The sequence below is a fragment of the Bubalus kerabau genome, chromosome 4, assembly GCF_029407905.1.
Source record: "Bubalus kerabau isolate K-KA32 ecotype Philippines breed swamp buffalo chromosome 4, PCC_UOA_SB_1v2, whole genome shotgun sequence".
Taxonomy (NCBI): domain Eukaryota; kingdom Metazoa; phylum Chordata; class Mammalia; order Artiodactyla; family Bovidae; genus Bubalus; species Bubalus kerabau.
In genome coordinates, this window is record NC_073627.1 from 76,892,210 (window position 1) to 76,907,268 (window position 15,059).

At 41.0% G+C, this 15,059-nt stretch overlaps 2 protein-coding genes across 3 annotated transcripts; one reads left to right on the plus strand and one right to left on the minus strand.

Moving 5' to 3' along the window:
• Positions 1 to 583: 583 nt before the first annotated feature.
• On the minus strand, positions 584 to 1,317 carry SMIM27 (small integral membrane protein 27). Its single transcript, XM_055577816.1, has 2 exons — positions 1,120 to 1,317; positions 584 to 794 (listed from the first exon to the last, which is right to left on the minus strand). The coding sequence occupies exons 1-2, from the start codon at positions 1,162 to 1,164 to the stop codon at positions 672 to 674; spliced, it is 168 nt and encodes a 55-aa protein (XP_055433791.1). The 5' UTR covers positions 1,165 to 1,317; the 3' UTR covers positions 584 to 671.
• Positions 1,006 to 11,850, plus strand: TOPORS (TOP1 binding arginine/serine rich protein, E3 ubiquitin ligase). 2 transcript variants are annotated; one of them, XM_055577806.1, is made up of 3 exons: positions 1,006 to 1,165; positions 2,814 to 3,008; positions 8,308 to 11,850. In XM_055577806.1, the coding sequence occupies exons 1-3, from the start codon at positions 1,163 to 1,165 to the stop codon at positions 11,221 to 11,223; spliced, it is 3,114 nt and encodes a 1,037-aa protein (XP_055433781.1). In that variant the 5' UTR covers positions 1,006 to 1,162; the 3' UTR covers positions 11,224 to 11,850. The 2 variants fall into 2 exon arrangements, with proteins under 2 accessions (XP_055433781.1, XP_055433780.1); XM_055577805.1 differs by lacking the exon at positions 1,006 to 1,165 and adding an exon at positions 1,392 to 1,517.
• The last annotated feature ends 3,209 nt before the right edge of the window (positions 11,851 to 15,059 follow it).

The following is a 15,059-nucleotide window of genomic DNA, read 5'->3' on the forward strand; positions in this document are numbered from 1 at the left end:
TGGACAGGCTAAATAAAAATAATATGGTCAGTCACCTACTTTTTCTGGCCATTTTTAATCTGGAAAACAGAATGTAGAAAATTGTTTATAGTCACATGATAGTTTTTTATTACACTGTACTTAATCTAGTTGATGTGAAGGTATACAACGGAATGAAATGCTGCAATAAAAATAAGTACAGAAATTACAGCACACTTTGTTTTAAAGGCTTTCTGGAGACATTTCAGAAGTATTTTAAAAACTCTAGATCAAAAGACTGTCAGATTTACTTTGCTTTGTTATCCTTCCTCGTGTTCTTTTCCTTCAACTCTTTTTGAACTGTAGCTCGCCAGGCTCCTCTGTCCCTGGAATTCTCCAGGCAAGTATATTGGACCGAGTTGCCGTTTCCTGCTCCAGGGGATCCTCCCCACCTAAGGATGGAACTGGTGTCTCATGCATTAGCAGACAGATTCTTTACAACTGCATCACCTAAGATCCTTGTGCTTTGTTATATGAAAACCTAAAAAAGACAAACCTCTTGGTATATGAAAAATCGAGAATTAATGGTTACTATAACGGATGGTATACAAAAGTGAATTTGGAATCATTGTATTAAAGATTTTACTTTAAATCGAGACATGTACCAGACAGAGGTAAAGAACTGTATATGCATGAAGTCAAATCCAGAAGAATTACAAATTTTCGTTCATCCCGAAGATCTTGTCTGGGTATTCCTTGCTTAGTTGTCGTCGTGCAGCTACAGTTGATGCATAGATGACGTATCCCCAGGAGAGCAATACGACCGCGAGGAGCAACTAGGAAATGCAAGAGTAGGAGTAAAAACAACCTGTGAGTGGCACGTCCTCCCGGCCCCCATCAGGTTGCCGTGCACGTTGCTAAGGTGGGGATTTTAGTGACAAACTCGAATAAATGTGGTTCCGGAAGCGAGTTCACCCAGTAGCCCTTACGTAAGAAGCGGAAGACCGTGTCCTCCAGGAAGAGGCGGAGTCGAGGTTAGGGAGTGAAAGGCTTAATTCAAGAATGGATTTTAGAGTTTCTGGGCGCTGAAGATATAGGGTACCTTCCACCCGCGGGCCTCGAACGTAGAGCCCGTGGAGGCCCGCCGAGCCCAGGACCTACCGCGGAATAAATCCGGTCTAGGGTGCGGCGACTCACTGGCTTCATGGTAAGGCGGTGGCGGTGGTCCGCGAGCACGGGCGGAAGCCGCAGGCCCTACAGTAACCTTCGGGGCGGTGGCTGCCGGGCGGCGGCAGCCATCTTTCAGCCGGGCGCGAGCGCCCGCCCACTCGCCTCCCGCGCGTTTCCCATCAGCCTGGCCAGCCTCTTCCGCCCGGAGCTGGGGGGGGGGGGGGGGGGGGGGCGGTGTCACGTGTCCGGGGGCCTATCCCGCCTTTAGGGGAGGAAGTGAGAGAAAGGGGAAAAGAACGTTGGAAATGGGTTTATTTTGCCGCTGTGAGGGAGAGGCTTGACTCGTCAACCGGTCTTTCAGTTGTAGAGCAGTATTAATGCGAGATAAGGTACCGTCATGTGCATTTAAAAGTTTATTTGGAAAAATAATCCACGGTTTAAGTATTACGCCGACGTCTAGCACTGAAAGAATTAATGTTTCTAACCGGATCTGTTACCACGGTATAGGTAGTTCGTGTATTCACCTTTTAGAGTACAACCTGCTTTTGTATAACTGATGAGTAGTGGGACTCCCTGTTACTGGAGCTTTTAAAAGTTTTTGAGAACGCAGTGGCTTGATATCAGCTACTTTTAAGAAGAAATAACGTGGCACGAATTACCCGGCATAATGTAGCTGCCAATTAGCAAGTGCTCATCGAACATTTGTATGCTTAGAACTGTAGCACGATCAAATACCAAGCCCAAGGATGGGGTTTGGCACGCGGGCCGTTGTACCAAGTAAAGCTCTGGAATGTTCGGGATGCTTATATTTGAAGTGAAGAATGGGACAACGGGGCCGCGTTAGGCTCCAGACGTTTTGTTTCTGTAATCTCAGCTATCACCTAAACAGGCTTTTAATACATATTTCGGAGAGCGGGTAAGGAAAAGACGTTATCTGTTTCGGGAAGATTTCAATTCCCACTGATTTTACGTCAGATGATAGTTCATCCTGACTGGAGTTGATCGCTCAAGATTGATTTGGGATTCCATTGGAATCCTGGTGGTGGTTCTTAACTTTTCAGCCCAAGTCCATTTCCTTCCGGATAACTTGGTTCCTTTATCTAACACCAGAGATAGATTGAGGAACTTCTCGCAGAATTTGGCAAGGTTTAAATGAGACCACAGCCCTGTGGCTCAGCTGGTAAAGAATCCGCCTGTAATGCGGGAGACCTGGGTTCGATCCTTGGGAAGATCCGCTGGAGAAGGGGAAGGCTGCCCACTCCAGTATTCTGGCCTGAGGAAATCCTTGGACTGTATAGTCCATGGGGTCTCGCAGAGTCGGACACGACTGAGTGACTTTAACTTTCAAATGAGACCAAGCTAGTTATTGTGTCTTCCGGGTAAGTTAGAAGCGAACTTTAAGATAGTGAGTTTGTAATCCCCTGGTATTTATTCGAGTTGACGGTACGTTAGCAATTTCGTCCTCAGGGGGTCACGTCGTTCTGCTTCCGGGAGCGGAGGCAAGTGGGGGAAGGGCCGGGCTCAGGCCGAGAGCGGTAAGGCCCGCCCTCAGCGCGGGCGTCCTCTACCGCGCATGCGTCACGCGGGCGGGTGCTGTGTTTTGACGCGCTGGGGGCCGGGAAGTGGGTTTTGGTTTCTGCCCCCGCCCCCTGTCTGCCATTGGTGATGAGCGCTTTACGTCACAGGGGTCGCAGCAACCGCCGGGGGCTCCGCTGTCTCGCGAGGAGGGTGAAGCGCCCCCGCCTACTCCCGCTCCGGAGGGCCGGCGGAGAAGTCGTAGAGTTCGCCTTCGTGGATCCTGCCGTCACCGACCCAGCCTTCTGGGCCGCCGCGAACTGGCCACGAGCGCCCCAGTCCGGCCTGCGCCGGCATCCTCTGAGGTGAGTGAGGTCGGAAACAATGGGGCGCGGGGGTCGGCAGGGGGCCGGGAGAGCAGGAGCTCCAGCCTGCAGCGAGGCCCAAGGGCGAGAGAGCTGCGGTCCGGGCCTGAGGCGCCGCGGTCAGCCGGCGGGCCAGGCTCCGGGCGAGCGGCTTCTGCGGAGCACCTGTGGATCCGTGCCGGTGGGCGGGGGAGGGCTGCTTTCCGAGAGGCGCTCCCGAAAGCGCGAGCCCAGCCGCGTACTGGAAGGCGCTTGGTCTCTGGGTGGGTGGTTGGTGGGGGGAAGCCGACACAAAGCGCGAAACGTTCGAGTCTTGAGTCGTGGCATCGCTGCTGCCAGAGTTGTGACCTTGGATGGCCCCCTAATCTCTGAGCATGTCTGTAAAATGGGAGTAACAGTATTGGAGTTCGTTGTGATTATGTAATGCACGGGGTACCTACCTTAGATCCTGGCAGGTGGCAGTTCTCAACCAAAGGAAGCGACTGTCTCTGTAACTCTTGTAGTTGTCTGTTACACCCCGTGAGCCTGTGACTTCATCCGTCGACTCAGTGCATCTCTCTTCACGGGCTACTTAGTTAGACTGGAAGGGGGCAGTACTGAGAGGAGGCAAATAGTGCTTTGCGAGGAAAAGTGAATAGAATTTTTGGTAGGTAATTTTGAAGTTAATTGAAGATAAATTCAGAAAGAGTTACCGAGGATATAAGTTAATAACGGTGCGAGTTGGGGGTTTTGTTTGCTTTTAGTCTCTGGCTTTGAAAGCTATATAGTCAGCCAAAGCAGTCATGCTTACCTGGAAAGAGCGGCTTTAGAGGGTAATGGTTCCCAAGCAGTTCCTTTTATTACTGGAACTGGAATTAAATTTCATTGGGTCTGATTAGTTGATCGTTTAAATTCTGTTTGATTTCTTGGTATTGATTAGATTGCAGTGCAGAGAGGGACACGGTTTCTTTAAGGTCACGAGATAAGGGCCCAGATTGTTTATAATAGTTGGGACTGTTTAGTTGATCCACCTGTGAACCCTTTTTAGCCATTTTTCTTAGATATAATAAATATGATAATGATACTAATAGGATCATTCGCTTGTCATCCTGCTGGGCATTTATAATCAGTTATGGGTGATGGAAATTACAGAAATTAATTTTATCTTCACATAACATGAGATAACAGTATTAAATTCTTACTCCCCACCAAGCACTATGCCAAGGGTTTATGTGGAATATATCTCTTCACACAACCAGTTTTCAGGTGGATAGTGTTACTTAACACATTTTAGAATTGAGAAAAATGTAAGGTTTTGAGAAATTGACTTTCCTGCAGATCACACCCCTAATAAGTGTTTTGATTCTCAGCCCTGACTTTGCGTTAGAATTAACATCACTCCATGAAAACATCACTCTGTCAAATTTTTTAAATGTGAGGTGTTTTTAAATGTCCAGTCTATGGTCTAATTTAAATTTCTAGACTCCCGACTCTTTTTATCAGCCTCCACCTGCCACCCCTCCCCTCAATTCTAAAGATGATACATTTTATTTAGAATTTGGGAGGCAGTTAAGGGGAAGGGTTCAGAAGAACTGATTAATCTTCTCTTCGTGGGGAAATTAATTTGAAGTCCTAATTCCTAGAGTACTAGGATAGAGAAACTTTTATCATAGGGTGCTTCTAGAATCTGAAGCACTAAATCTGTCATCAGGTCTGCCTTTGCTGCCTAACCCAGAATTCTTCCAGCAAAACAAATCTTTTTTTTTTTTTTTTTTTTTTTTTAATATATATTTGTTTGGCTGTGCTGGATCTTCGTTGCATTTGGGATATAGTTGGGTGGTTTGGTATTTAACCCAGGCCCCTTACTCATTGGGAGCACAGAGTCTTAGCCCCTGGACTACGAGAGAAGTCCCCCAGACCTTCAAATCTGTCACCTTGCTGTCTCTGTTTTATGCCTTAATTTGTATTTTTGAAACAGCTTTGTTGAGATATAATTTGTATTTCATCTATAAAGTTCACTTCTTTAAAATTTATAATACAGTGGTTTTTAATATGTTTATGGAGTATATTTCTGCAGTTATAATTGAACATTTTCATCATCCTAGAAAGAAACCTTGATAATCCCTACCCAGGCTTCCCCTACACACACCCAGCAATAATCACTAGTCTGCTGCTAAGTCGCTTCAGTCGTGTCCGACTCTGTGCGACCCCATAGACGGCAGCCCACCAAGGCTCCGCCGTCCCTGGGATTCTCCAGGTAAGAACACTGGAGTGCGTTGCCATTTCCTTCTCCAGTGCGTGAAAGTGAAAGTGCCCAGTCGTGTCTGAATCTTAGCGACCCTATGGACTGCAGCCCACCAGGCTCCTCCGTCCATGGGATTTTCCAGGCAAGAGTACTGGAGTGGGGTGCCATTGCCTTCTCCAAATCACTAGTCTAATTTCTATCAATTCTCCTGTTCTGTACATTTCATATAAAATAGCATATAATGTGATATTTTGTGATTGATAATGAAAAGATTCATCCATGTTGCAGCATACATCAGAACTTTGTTCCTTTTTATTGTCAAATATTCCATTATATGGATATACCACATTGTATGGGTATACCACAGGTAGAGGCAGCCTCCACCTGCCAGCACTACCACCCTCCCTTCCACCCCCAGTTCTAAATATGATAAATTTTAGAATTCATCTGTTGATGAGCATTTGATACTTTTTAGCTATTAAAACATTTTTTAGCTTCCCAGGTGGCATTAGTGGTAAATGTTGGAGATTTAAGGGACATGGGTTCTTTCCCTGGGTCAGGAAGATCCCCTGGAGGAGGGCACGGCAACCCACTCTAGTATTCTTGCTTGGAGAATCCCATGGATAGAGGAACCTGGCAGACTACAGTACCTTGGGTCGCAGAGAGTCGGACAGAACTTAAGCAACTTAGCAACAACGGCTATTCTTTTAAAAGTTTTTGTGTGGGCATGTGGTTTTGTTTCTTTTGGATAAATAGATGTGGATTGCTGGGTCATGTGGTAATTCTACTTTATTTGAATTAGCACATATTTTTAGTATTTAGTGGTGATTTTAAAAGAGTAAATCCCTTATGATTTACATTCATTGCCATTGTATGATGTTTCTCATGAATACCATTCTTTATAGCTAAAGAAACTCCTGTGTGGAAATATGAAACAGAACTAAGAATTTTTTCTTTTTACCTACTATACATTAATGTTGCTCATCATTCTTTATACACTTGTGCTGAAAGGAGGACTAAAATTCCATCTTAAAAAATTTATAATTAGTGAAATTTTATTTTATTTTAACTTGAAATTATCAAATAATTCTCTTTAATAAATTCATTCTGGGTTATAAATCTTTGTGTGACCTGGAAATGTTTAGTAAACACCAGAATTCTGTATTCCAGAAAAACAAATTAAGGTAAACTCTGTATTACCTAGAAATTCTCCAGTTGTTTTAAAAGTCTAGTGATTTCTTAAATAGAGAGGCAAACTAAAGTCCAGAGTTAATGTGGATTTCTCCAGTTGACAGTTTTTGGTGAAACCTGGTCATTAGTCCAGATCTGATGCCCTCTCCACTGTTTTCCCTAATGCCCACAGAGTCTCTTAACAGTTTTTATTTTTAAAAGATTTTCCCCGAGTCGGAGAATTTAAAAATATGAGAAGTAGGGGGAAATGCTGAGAAATTTATGTCATATTGTTTTCAGAGTTTAAATACGTTTGCAAAAATGCAGCTGGTATTAATATGTTTATAATTCTCTTGTAGTTAAGAACAGTGGTAATTTTTGCATCCCACTGTAGAAGACAGAGGACTGGAGGTATTTGGACCCCCTTGAAGAAACTTGTTCAGCATTAATTGATTTCCTATTAAGATACAGCTCTGAGAAAGCTAAGATGCACTAGATGAGCAAGTTAATTTGAAGTCTGTGGTGAAATACTTACATTCTGCAATCACAGATTTTTGTTGTGGGTTTTGTTTGTTTTTTTGTTGGAGCTAGATATGACCAGTGAGTCTCTTGTTTAGAAAATTAGTTTTATTATTTGACTAGATAGCAGTTGACTGGTCATGAGACTTCCTGTGATAGAGGAGGTGGAGAAAGATGGATAATAGGCCCAGGAAAACATAGAAGAAGAAACTTAACATTTAATATTTATAAAATGATTAGGATAGAAAACAACTAAACAGGGAACAAGGCCCAGATGTAATGCAACTAGATTTCAGCTCTTGAAAATTCATTTAGTAAGTTATGGGCCAATGTAAACTGATAATTTCTAGAAAACAAAATGAATTTTTAAGATTCTAGTGATCCTAGTGAGAATAGATAAGGGGAGGAGGCTGAAAGCATGATTTCAAGATACTCTGTGAGTGACTAGATTAAACAGGAAGGCGAAGAAAAGCTTCTTAGGGATATTGAAAGGAGTCAGTGATGAACTGAATAGTAACAATAGTAAGAGTAATTAGTTAACATTTACTTAGCAGTTGCTGTAAGCCAGGGACTGGCCTTGAATGCTTTTACAGTTATTACATTTAATAATCTTCACTAACAGATCTTTTTTTGTGTTTGAAAGAATCATCCACAGAACTGTTTGAAATAGGGGAACTTTATGTTATACAAATTTTCTCACTAAAGCTATTTTTAAAGGTACATACATAGTACCACAAACAAAACAAGTAGTCCATATTGTTTGGGGTGTATGTATGAAAGATATAAAACCATACATAGAAATAACTGAGAATTGAGATATTTTGGGTTTTTGTTTTCTGGAGAAGGATGGGCTTGGGGAAGGGGCACATAAAGGGACGGTTTAAAAAATCTCGAATAACAATGAGAAAATGTTAGTTGCTAAATCTGAGTGGTGGATATTTGGCTGCTTGGTATATTTTCTTTTGCACTTTTTTGTATATATCAAATTTTCCTCAAATTATCTTTTAAAAAGGAATAATAGCATAGTATAAAATATTAGAGAGCTTACTATGTACCAGGCACTTTTTCTAAGACCTTTTCCTTTTCTTAAACAGCTTCACAAATCCTGTGAGGTAGGTTCTAGTATTAGTGCTCATCAGATGAAATTGAAGCATAAGGATAGTAACTAGTCTATAATCACACTGGTAGTGTGGAACCAGGATATGAACCAGGAAGTCTGACTTTAGAGCTTGTGCTTTAAGTACTGTATTACTATGCTACGCTGTCCCTTTATGTTACAGACATGTACTACTTTTCACTGAAGTATGTTTCAGTCATTTGCATTTTTTTCAGATTTAGTCATTTCACTTTTATCAGGTTACTGATGTATTTTTTTCCCTTTTACAGATAATGGCATCAGCCGCTAAGGAATTTAAAATGGACAACTTTTCACCTAAAGCTGGCACTAGCAAATTGCAACAGACAGTACCAGCTGATGCATCTCCCGATTCTAAGTGTCCTATATGCTTGGATAGATTTGATAATGTGTCTTACTTAGATCGCTGTTTACATAAGTTCTGTTTTCGCTGTGTACAGGAGTGGTCAAAAAACAAAGCTGAATGCCCACTGTGTAAGCAGCCCTTTGATTCTATTTTTCATTCTGTGAGGGCAGAAGATGACTTCAAGGAATATGTCCTAAGACCTTCGTACAATGGCTCTTTTGCTACTCCTGAGGTCCGACGATTCCGCTATCGCACAACTATGACAAGGGAACGAAGTGCTTCTGTTCATTCACCTAGTAGTACCGTGAATAGAAGAACAACAACTCCACCAGACAGTGGAGTATTATTTGAAGGGTTAAGCATTTCAGCAAGACCTAGAGATGGTGAAATTCCTCCATTTATGAGACAGATTTCAATAAGAAGGCCAACTACTACAGATGAGAGATCTTTGCGGAAAATTCAAGAACAGGATATCATTAATTTTAGGCGAACTCTCTATCGTGCTGGTGCTCGAGTTAGAAATATTGAAGATGGTGGTCGCTACCGGGACATTTCAGCTGAATTTTTCCGTAGAAATCCAGCTTGCCTTCACAGATTAGTCCCCTGGTTAAAACGTGAACTGACAGTTCTCTTTGGAGCTCACGGATCTTTAGTAAATATCGTCCAGCACATCATCATGAGTAATGTTACTCGCTATGACTTGGAGAGTCAGGCATTTGTGTCTGATTTGAGGCCATTTTTGCTTAATCGGACTGAGCATTTTATACATGAATTTATCAGTTTTGCTCGCTCTCCATTTAACATGGCAGCCTTTGATCAGCATGCTAATTATGATTGCCCTGCACCTTCATATGAAGAAGGTAGCCATTCTGATTCTTCAGTCATAACAATATCTCCCGATGAAGCTGAGACCCAAGAGCTGGATGTTAATGTAGCCACTGTTAGTCAAGCACCATGGGATGATGAGACTCCAGGACCTTCTTACTCAAGCTCAGAGCAGGTGCATGCTGCCATGTCTTCCCTTTTAAATACTTCTGACAGTTCAGATGAAGAACTTGTAACAGCAAGAGCTACATCTCAGATACAAGGAGTACAGACCAATGAGGACCTAAATAATGACAGTGATTCTTCTTCAGATAACTGTGTCATTGTTGGATTTGTTAAACCACTAGCTGAGAGGACCCCAGAACTTGTTGAACTGTCCTCTGATTCTGAGGTAGAGTTAGGTTCTTATGAGAAAATGGAGACCATGAAGACACAAGAACAAGAGCAGTCTTACAGTTCTGGTGACAGTGATGTTAGTAGATGTTCGTCTCCCCGCTCTGTCATTGGAAAAGATGAACAAATAAATAAAGGTCGTTGTGATTCTGGTACAAAAATCAACTCAAAGAAGGAAGAGAAACGATCTATATCATTGTCCTCTCTCAGAGACCTGAGCTCATCCCTCAGAGGAGACAGAGTATATTCGCCATATACCCGCAGACACAGAAAGAGGGGAAGATCAAGAAGTTCGGATTCACATTCCCAGAGTAGGAGTGGGCATGATCAGAAGAATCGTAGAAAGCATCATGGGAAGAAAAGAATGAAAGGCAAGCGATCCAGAAGCAGGGAGAGTAGTAGACCTAGAGGTAGAAGAGATAAAAAGAGATCAAGAACCAGCGATAGCAGTTGGTCAAGAAGAAGCCAAACTCTGTCTCTAAGTAGTGAAAGCTCTAGCAGATCAAGATCTCGTAGCAGTGATCGTGGTAAAAGAAGATCACGGAGCAGAAATCGAGATCGTTACTACTTGAGAAATAATTATGGCAGCAGATATAAGTGGGAGTATACTTACTATAGTAGAAATAAGGACAGGGATGGCTACGAGTCATCTTACAGGAGGAGGACTCTGTCCAGAGCTCACTATTCCAGACAATCGTCAAGTCCAGAACTTAGAATTCAGTCCTTTTCTGAAAGAACAAATGCTCGGAAGAAAAATAATCACAGTGAAAGGAAGTACTACTACTATGAAAGGCATAGATCAAGGAGCCTATCTAGTAGTAGATCAAAGACTGCATCTACAGGGCCTGACCGGGTGAGAAATGAAAAGCCTGGTGGGAAACGAAAATACAAAACACGGCATTTGGAGGGTACTAATGATGTTGCTCAACCATCTCATGAATTTGCTTCTAAAGTAAAGGAAGGTCATTATTCAAAATCTTCATCAAAATTGGATGGAGGCTACAAAAATGAGAGTGATAGCTTTTCAGATAGCCGGTCATCAGACAGAGAGACAAAGCACAAGAGGAGAAAAAGGAGGGCCCGCAGCCTGAGTGTAGAGATAGTTTATGAAGGGAAAGCTACCGAAACAACCAGACACCATAAAAAGAAAAAGAAGAAACATAAGAGGAAGCATAAGAGACACCATGGTGATAATGCTTCACATTCCCCAGTTGTGATTACCATTGACAGTGACAGTGATAAAGACTGTGAAGTAAAGGAGGATATAGAATGTGACCCTAGTGGTCCTCAAGGCCCTCTCCAAAGTGAAGTTTTGGCTCCGTTTGAATCTAAAGATGTAGTTACAATAGAAGATGAATTTGGTGTCCTGAGCAAGGAGTGTGATATTACCATACTTAATAACAACTTGAATAATGCCAATAAAACTGTGGATAATATATCACCCCAGGCAGCTTCAATTGAACAAACTCTTGATGTAAGAGAAGAGAGCACCTTGGCCTCTGATTTGGAGAACCAACCCAGTACTGTCTCTTTTCAGACTGAGCCATCAAGGACATCATCATTAATGTCAGTGTCTCTTGGTAGAGACCATAATGTGTCTTAAAACTGCCAAAGCATCTCTTTGAGAATTCTGATGGTATAAAAAGAAGAAAAAAGATTAGTGTCATCTATTGCAATCTGTTTAGAGATGACACTTGGTGAAAACTCTTTTCCCCCTTAAAAATATTTTGTGATTTTTTTTTTTTTTTGGTGTTAAAAAAAAATTTGTAAACATCATTATTTGTTCAAAAAGTATGTATGTTCCACCCTCAGAGATATGCACTTTTAAGTGAAGAAAATGATATTGCTAGCAGTTTATTTAAAACTTGGGATCCTTTTTAAATAAAAAATAAAAATTTTAGAAGTTATTTCGTAAAGCCATATGGTATTGACATATTTTTAAAGTAGCCAATGAGTATTTTTGAATTTCTTTTTGAGAGTTATTCTGGAAATGTGTTATAAGCTAGAAGAATCCCTTTGGACAGTCTTTATTTTTCTTCTTAAAAATTTGTATGATTCAAAACCATTTCTTCAGGTTAAATTGAGGCATTTTAATCTGCACAGCTTATCTTGACATCTGCCAAAAGAAAAATTTAGATATTTCCTTTATATACTTGTTTATCTGGACTGCCAGTAAAGCAAATGTGTATTCAACAAAATAAAAAAATAAAACAGTAACACTTTAAAACAATCCATAAATTTTTTTTATGCAGTATTTTTTTAAATCATTTTAGTGGAGCTAAAATCTTGTAAATAGTTAAGGCTATCCTTGTGTTATAAATACTGAATTTCACAGTTTTAATGTGAACTGCATTTAACCTCAAACAGTTTTAATGATTAGTTTTTTAATCTGATTATGAAGAGTATCTTTCTTGTTTTCTGTCTTCAGCAAAGTGCAGTTACAGCTTATTAAAAACAAAACCCTTGCCTGACTTCTTTTACTTAAATAGTTCTTTTATACAAAAGAGGGCTGTGTTTGTGTTCTTCTGTTTCAGAGGTGATAAAAACTGCTCGATATTGGTAGCCTGATTGATGTAGGATTGATTGCCAATGAACAGTGGAACTTGGATTAGGTTCTAAATTTAGGTGTCACTTTGCCTGGCTGCGATGTTCGTTCATTGTTCAACAGAAATTAGAATGCCTGCTGTGTGGCAGGTTCTGTTTTAGGTTTTTAGAGATTCGGTGACAGAACAAAGCAGGTATGTTCCCTGTCCTCATGGGACATTTATGTATATATATTTATAAACATTACAGACTATAAGTTCTCTCGAGAGAAAGTATAATTTTCTATAAGAGCATACAGTGGGGGCCTAATCTTAGGTGGAAGTGATGGTTGAGACAAGTAGCTATTAAGCAGGAGCAGAGTTGTTAGTAAAGGAGATGTACAGAAATCCAGGGGTGAAAAGGAGTCTGGTATATTCCAGGAACTAAAGGCAGGTTTCGTTACGGGACAAGAGTGTGGGACCAAGCTTTGTAGGCTGTGTTTAGCCTACGGGCAGTAGGAAACTGGTTTAAAGTGACGAAAATCTAAAGTTGATACTGACAATTTTGGTAAGCTCAGACATTGAGAAGTTTTGGGATGATTATAGTTAATCAAGAAATATACTTTGAAATTATGAAGTGACTAGTTTTTCTGAAGTATGTAAGTGTGCTTAAAAAGGTAAGAGTGCTGTTTTATTGCACATTCTGCTTTTGCATAGTATTTTAATGAAAAAGCTCAAAGCACTAGTGAAAAGCCATCTTCATACATGGCTCCATTACATCATTCTAGGTGTTCCGGCCCCAAATTTCCAAGTTTTTGATTCTTTTTTCTCCTTCAGCCTTCTCATCCAATCAGTAAATCCTGGTTATTAGATATTTTTCTAATATTTCTAATGTGTCTGTACCATCATCCAGTCTAGACAGCCATGATCTCTTCACTTGTGCTACCATAATGGGTCTGCCTGCATCCACTATTTGCCTCCATCCATTCTTGATATAGCTTTCAAAAGACCTTTACACACATTTTTTATCCTTTCATTCTACTTAAAATCCTTCAGTAGCTTCCTGTTATTCTTAGGATATTTATTAAAAGGAAACGAAAGTCCAAAATAATATGAATTACAAACATCTGCTTAATTAGAGACTCTAGTCCATCTTCAGCTTTTCTCTCTCTTCATTTGTGCCTGGGCCTCACTGACATGCTTTGGGTCTGTGTGCATGGTGCTCCCCACTAACTCACAGCCTTCATGCATAGCATCTTTCTTCTACTGGAAACTAACTGTAGCTAAACTAGGTTAGTGTTAGTGTGCCCTTCCACTCCATTCCTGTCAATCATTTGCTCTTTTAACAACCCTGGATTCCTTTAGAGCATGCATCACTGCTTGCAACTGGTTACTAATGTCCTCTTTCTCACCGCTTCCCTTGTGGCTCAGCTCGTAAAGAAGCCACCTGCAGTGCAGGAGACCTGGGTTTGATACCTGGGTTGGGAAAATCCTTGGAGAGGGGAAAGACTACCCATTCCAGTATTGTGGCTTGGAGAATTCCACGGACCGTATAGTCCATGGGGTTGTCGAGAGTCAGACGCGACTGAGTGACTTGGACTTTTTTTCTCTCTCACCAATCTGAAAGTTGTTTGGCAACTGTGTGTGTTCTGCTGTATTCCTTCTCTTTCACATAAGATACGCTTAAAACCCTTACTGGGTGGAGGTATAGGTGCTAGAGATTTTAAAAATTGCCTGAGGCCTGCTTTCATGAAGCTACATAATAAACTTTCAACCAAACATTACATTCACTTAGCTTATTCATCCAAATCTATTGTCAACGAGTCATTTTCTTTTACCTCAGGATTTTAGTTTTTGTGACTTATTTGTGTAAAGGACATGCAGGCATTTGTGCTTGTACTTATCCTCTGATAAACAGGAAAACTTACTGCTGTTTACTCTAAATACTTAAATTCAGCCTTAGCTCTTGGGGAAGGTAATCCAAGGGCTTTCCTAATCTTTCTAGTCTGTAATAACAAAGGGTGGTGTGTACAAAGGGGCAAGGGTTTATACAAGGCCATTTGATTGCCTCTTCTTATTGGGAATTATTCTTCCATCATGGAGAATAATTTCAGTCCCCTCTAGCATAGGCTGTGGACACTTGAGCTAGCTGGTAATGTGTCTGTGAACTTGGAAAGTTTTTTCAGAAGGTGCTTTTGGGTGCTGGAAACCACCACCACCCATTGTCCCTACCAGTGATGTCAGGGGTTGAGAAATGGGAGGGGTTCTTCACGGAAAACATTTCATCAGTATTCAGAGCGTGGATCCATTTCTAACATTAAGCTCAATAGACCTTTGTACTACTGAAATGGTGACTGATTAATTACTATGATAATATAGAGACCAGAATTTGTATAGGTCTGTCTGGTGATTGGTGCCTTTAGGAAAACCCACTTGGGCATCTGAATCATAATCATTATGTAACCTACCCTCAAATGGTTCAGAAAAAAAAACATAGTTGGAGAGGAATAATGATAAATTGTGGCAAAATTTAAAAATTGGTGAACGAGGGTAAAATACAGGAATTCTCTGTACTTTTTTTTGGTAATTTTTATGTAAGGATGAAGTAATTTCAAAACAAAAGTGCCTCCAGGCCTTCAGGGTTGCCTGCATATGAGAATATATTAGTTACCAGCCTTGAATATTTTCCAAAAGGGGGCAAAAATGATAAAGGAAACGTGTTTATTAAAGCCATTTTCTCTTCAGGAAAATAGAAGTCATTAGACTGTTTATAAGGCTACACCTGTTGAAGATGAGGGTCTTGCCTGAGATACACAGTTAACTACTCTTGGTTCTGTGCTCAGAAGCAAGCTTGTCAGGGTATAAAACCAAGGGAAAGTTTGCTTAATTTTTAAAATTTTGAATGGGAGGGAGACAA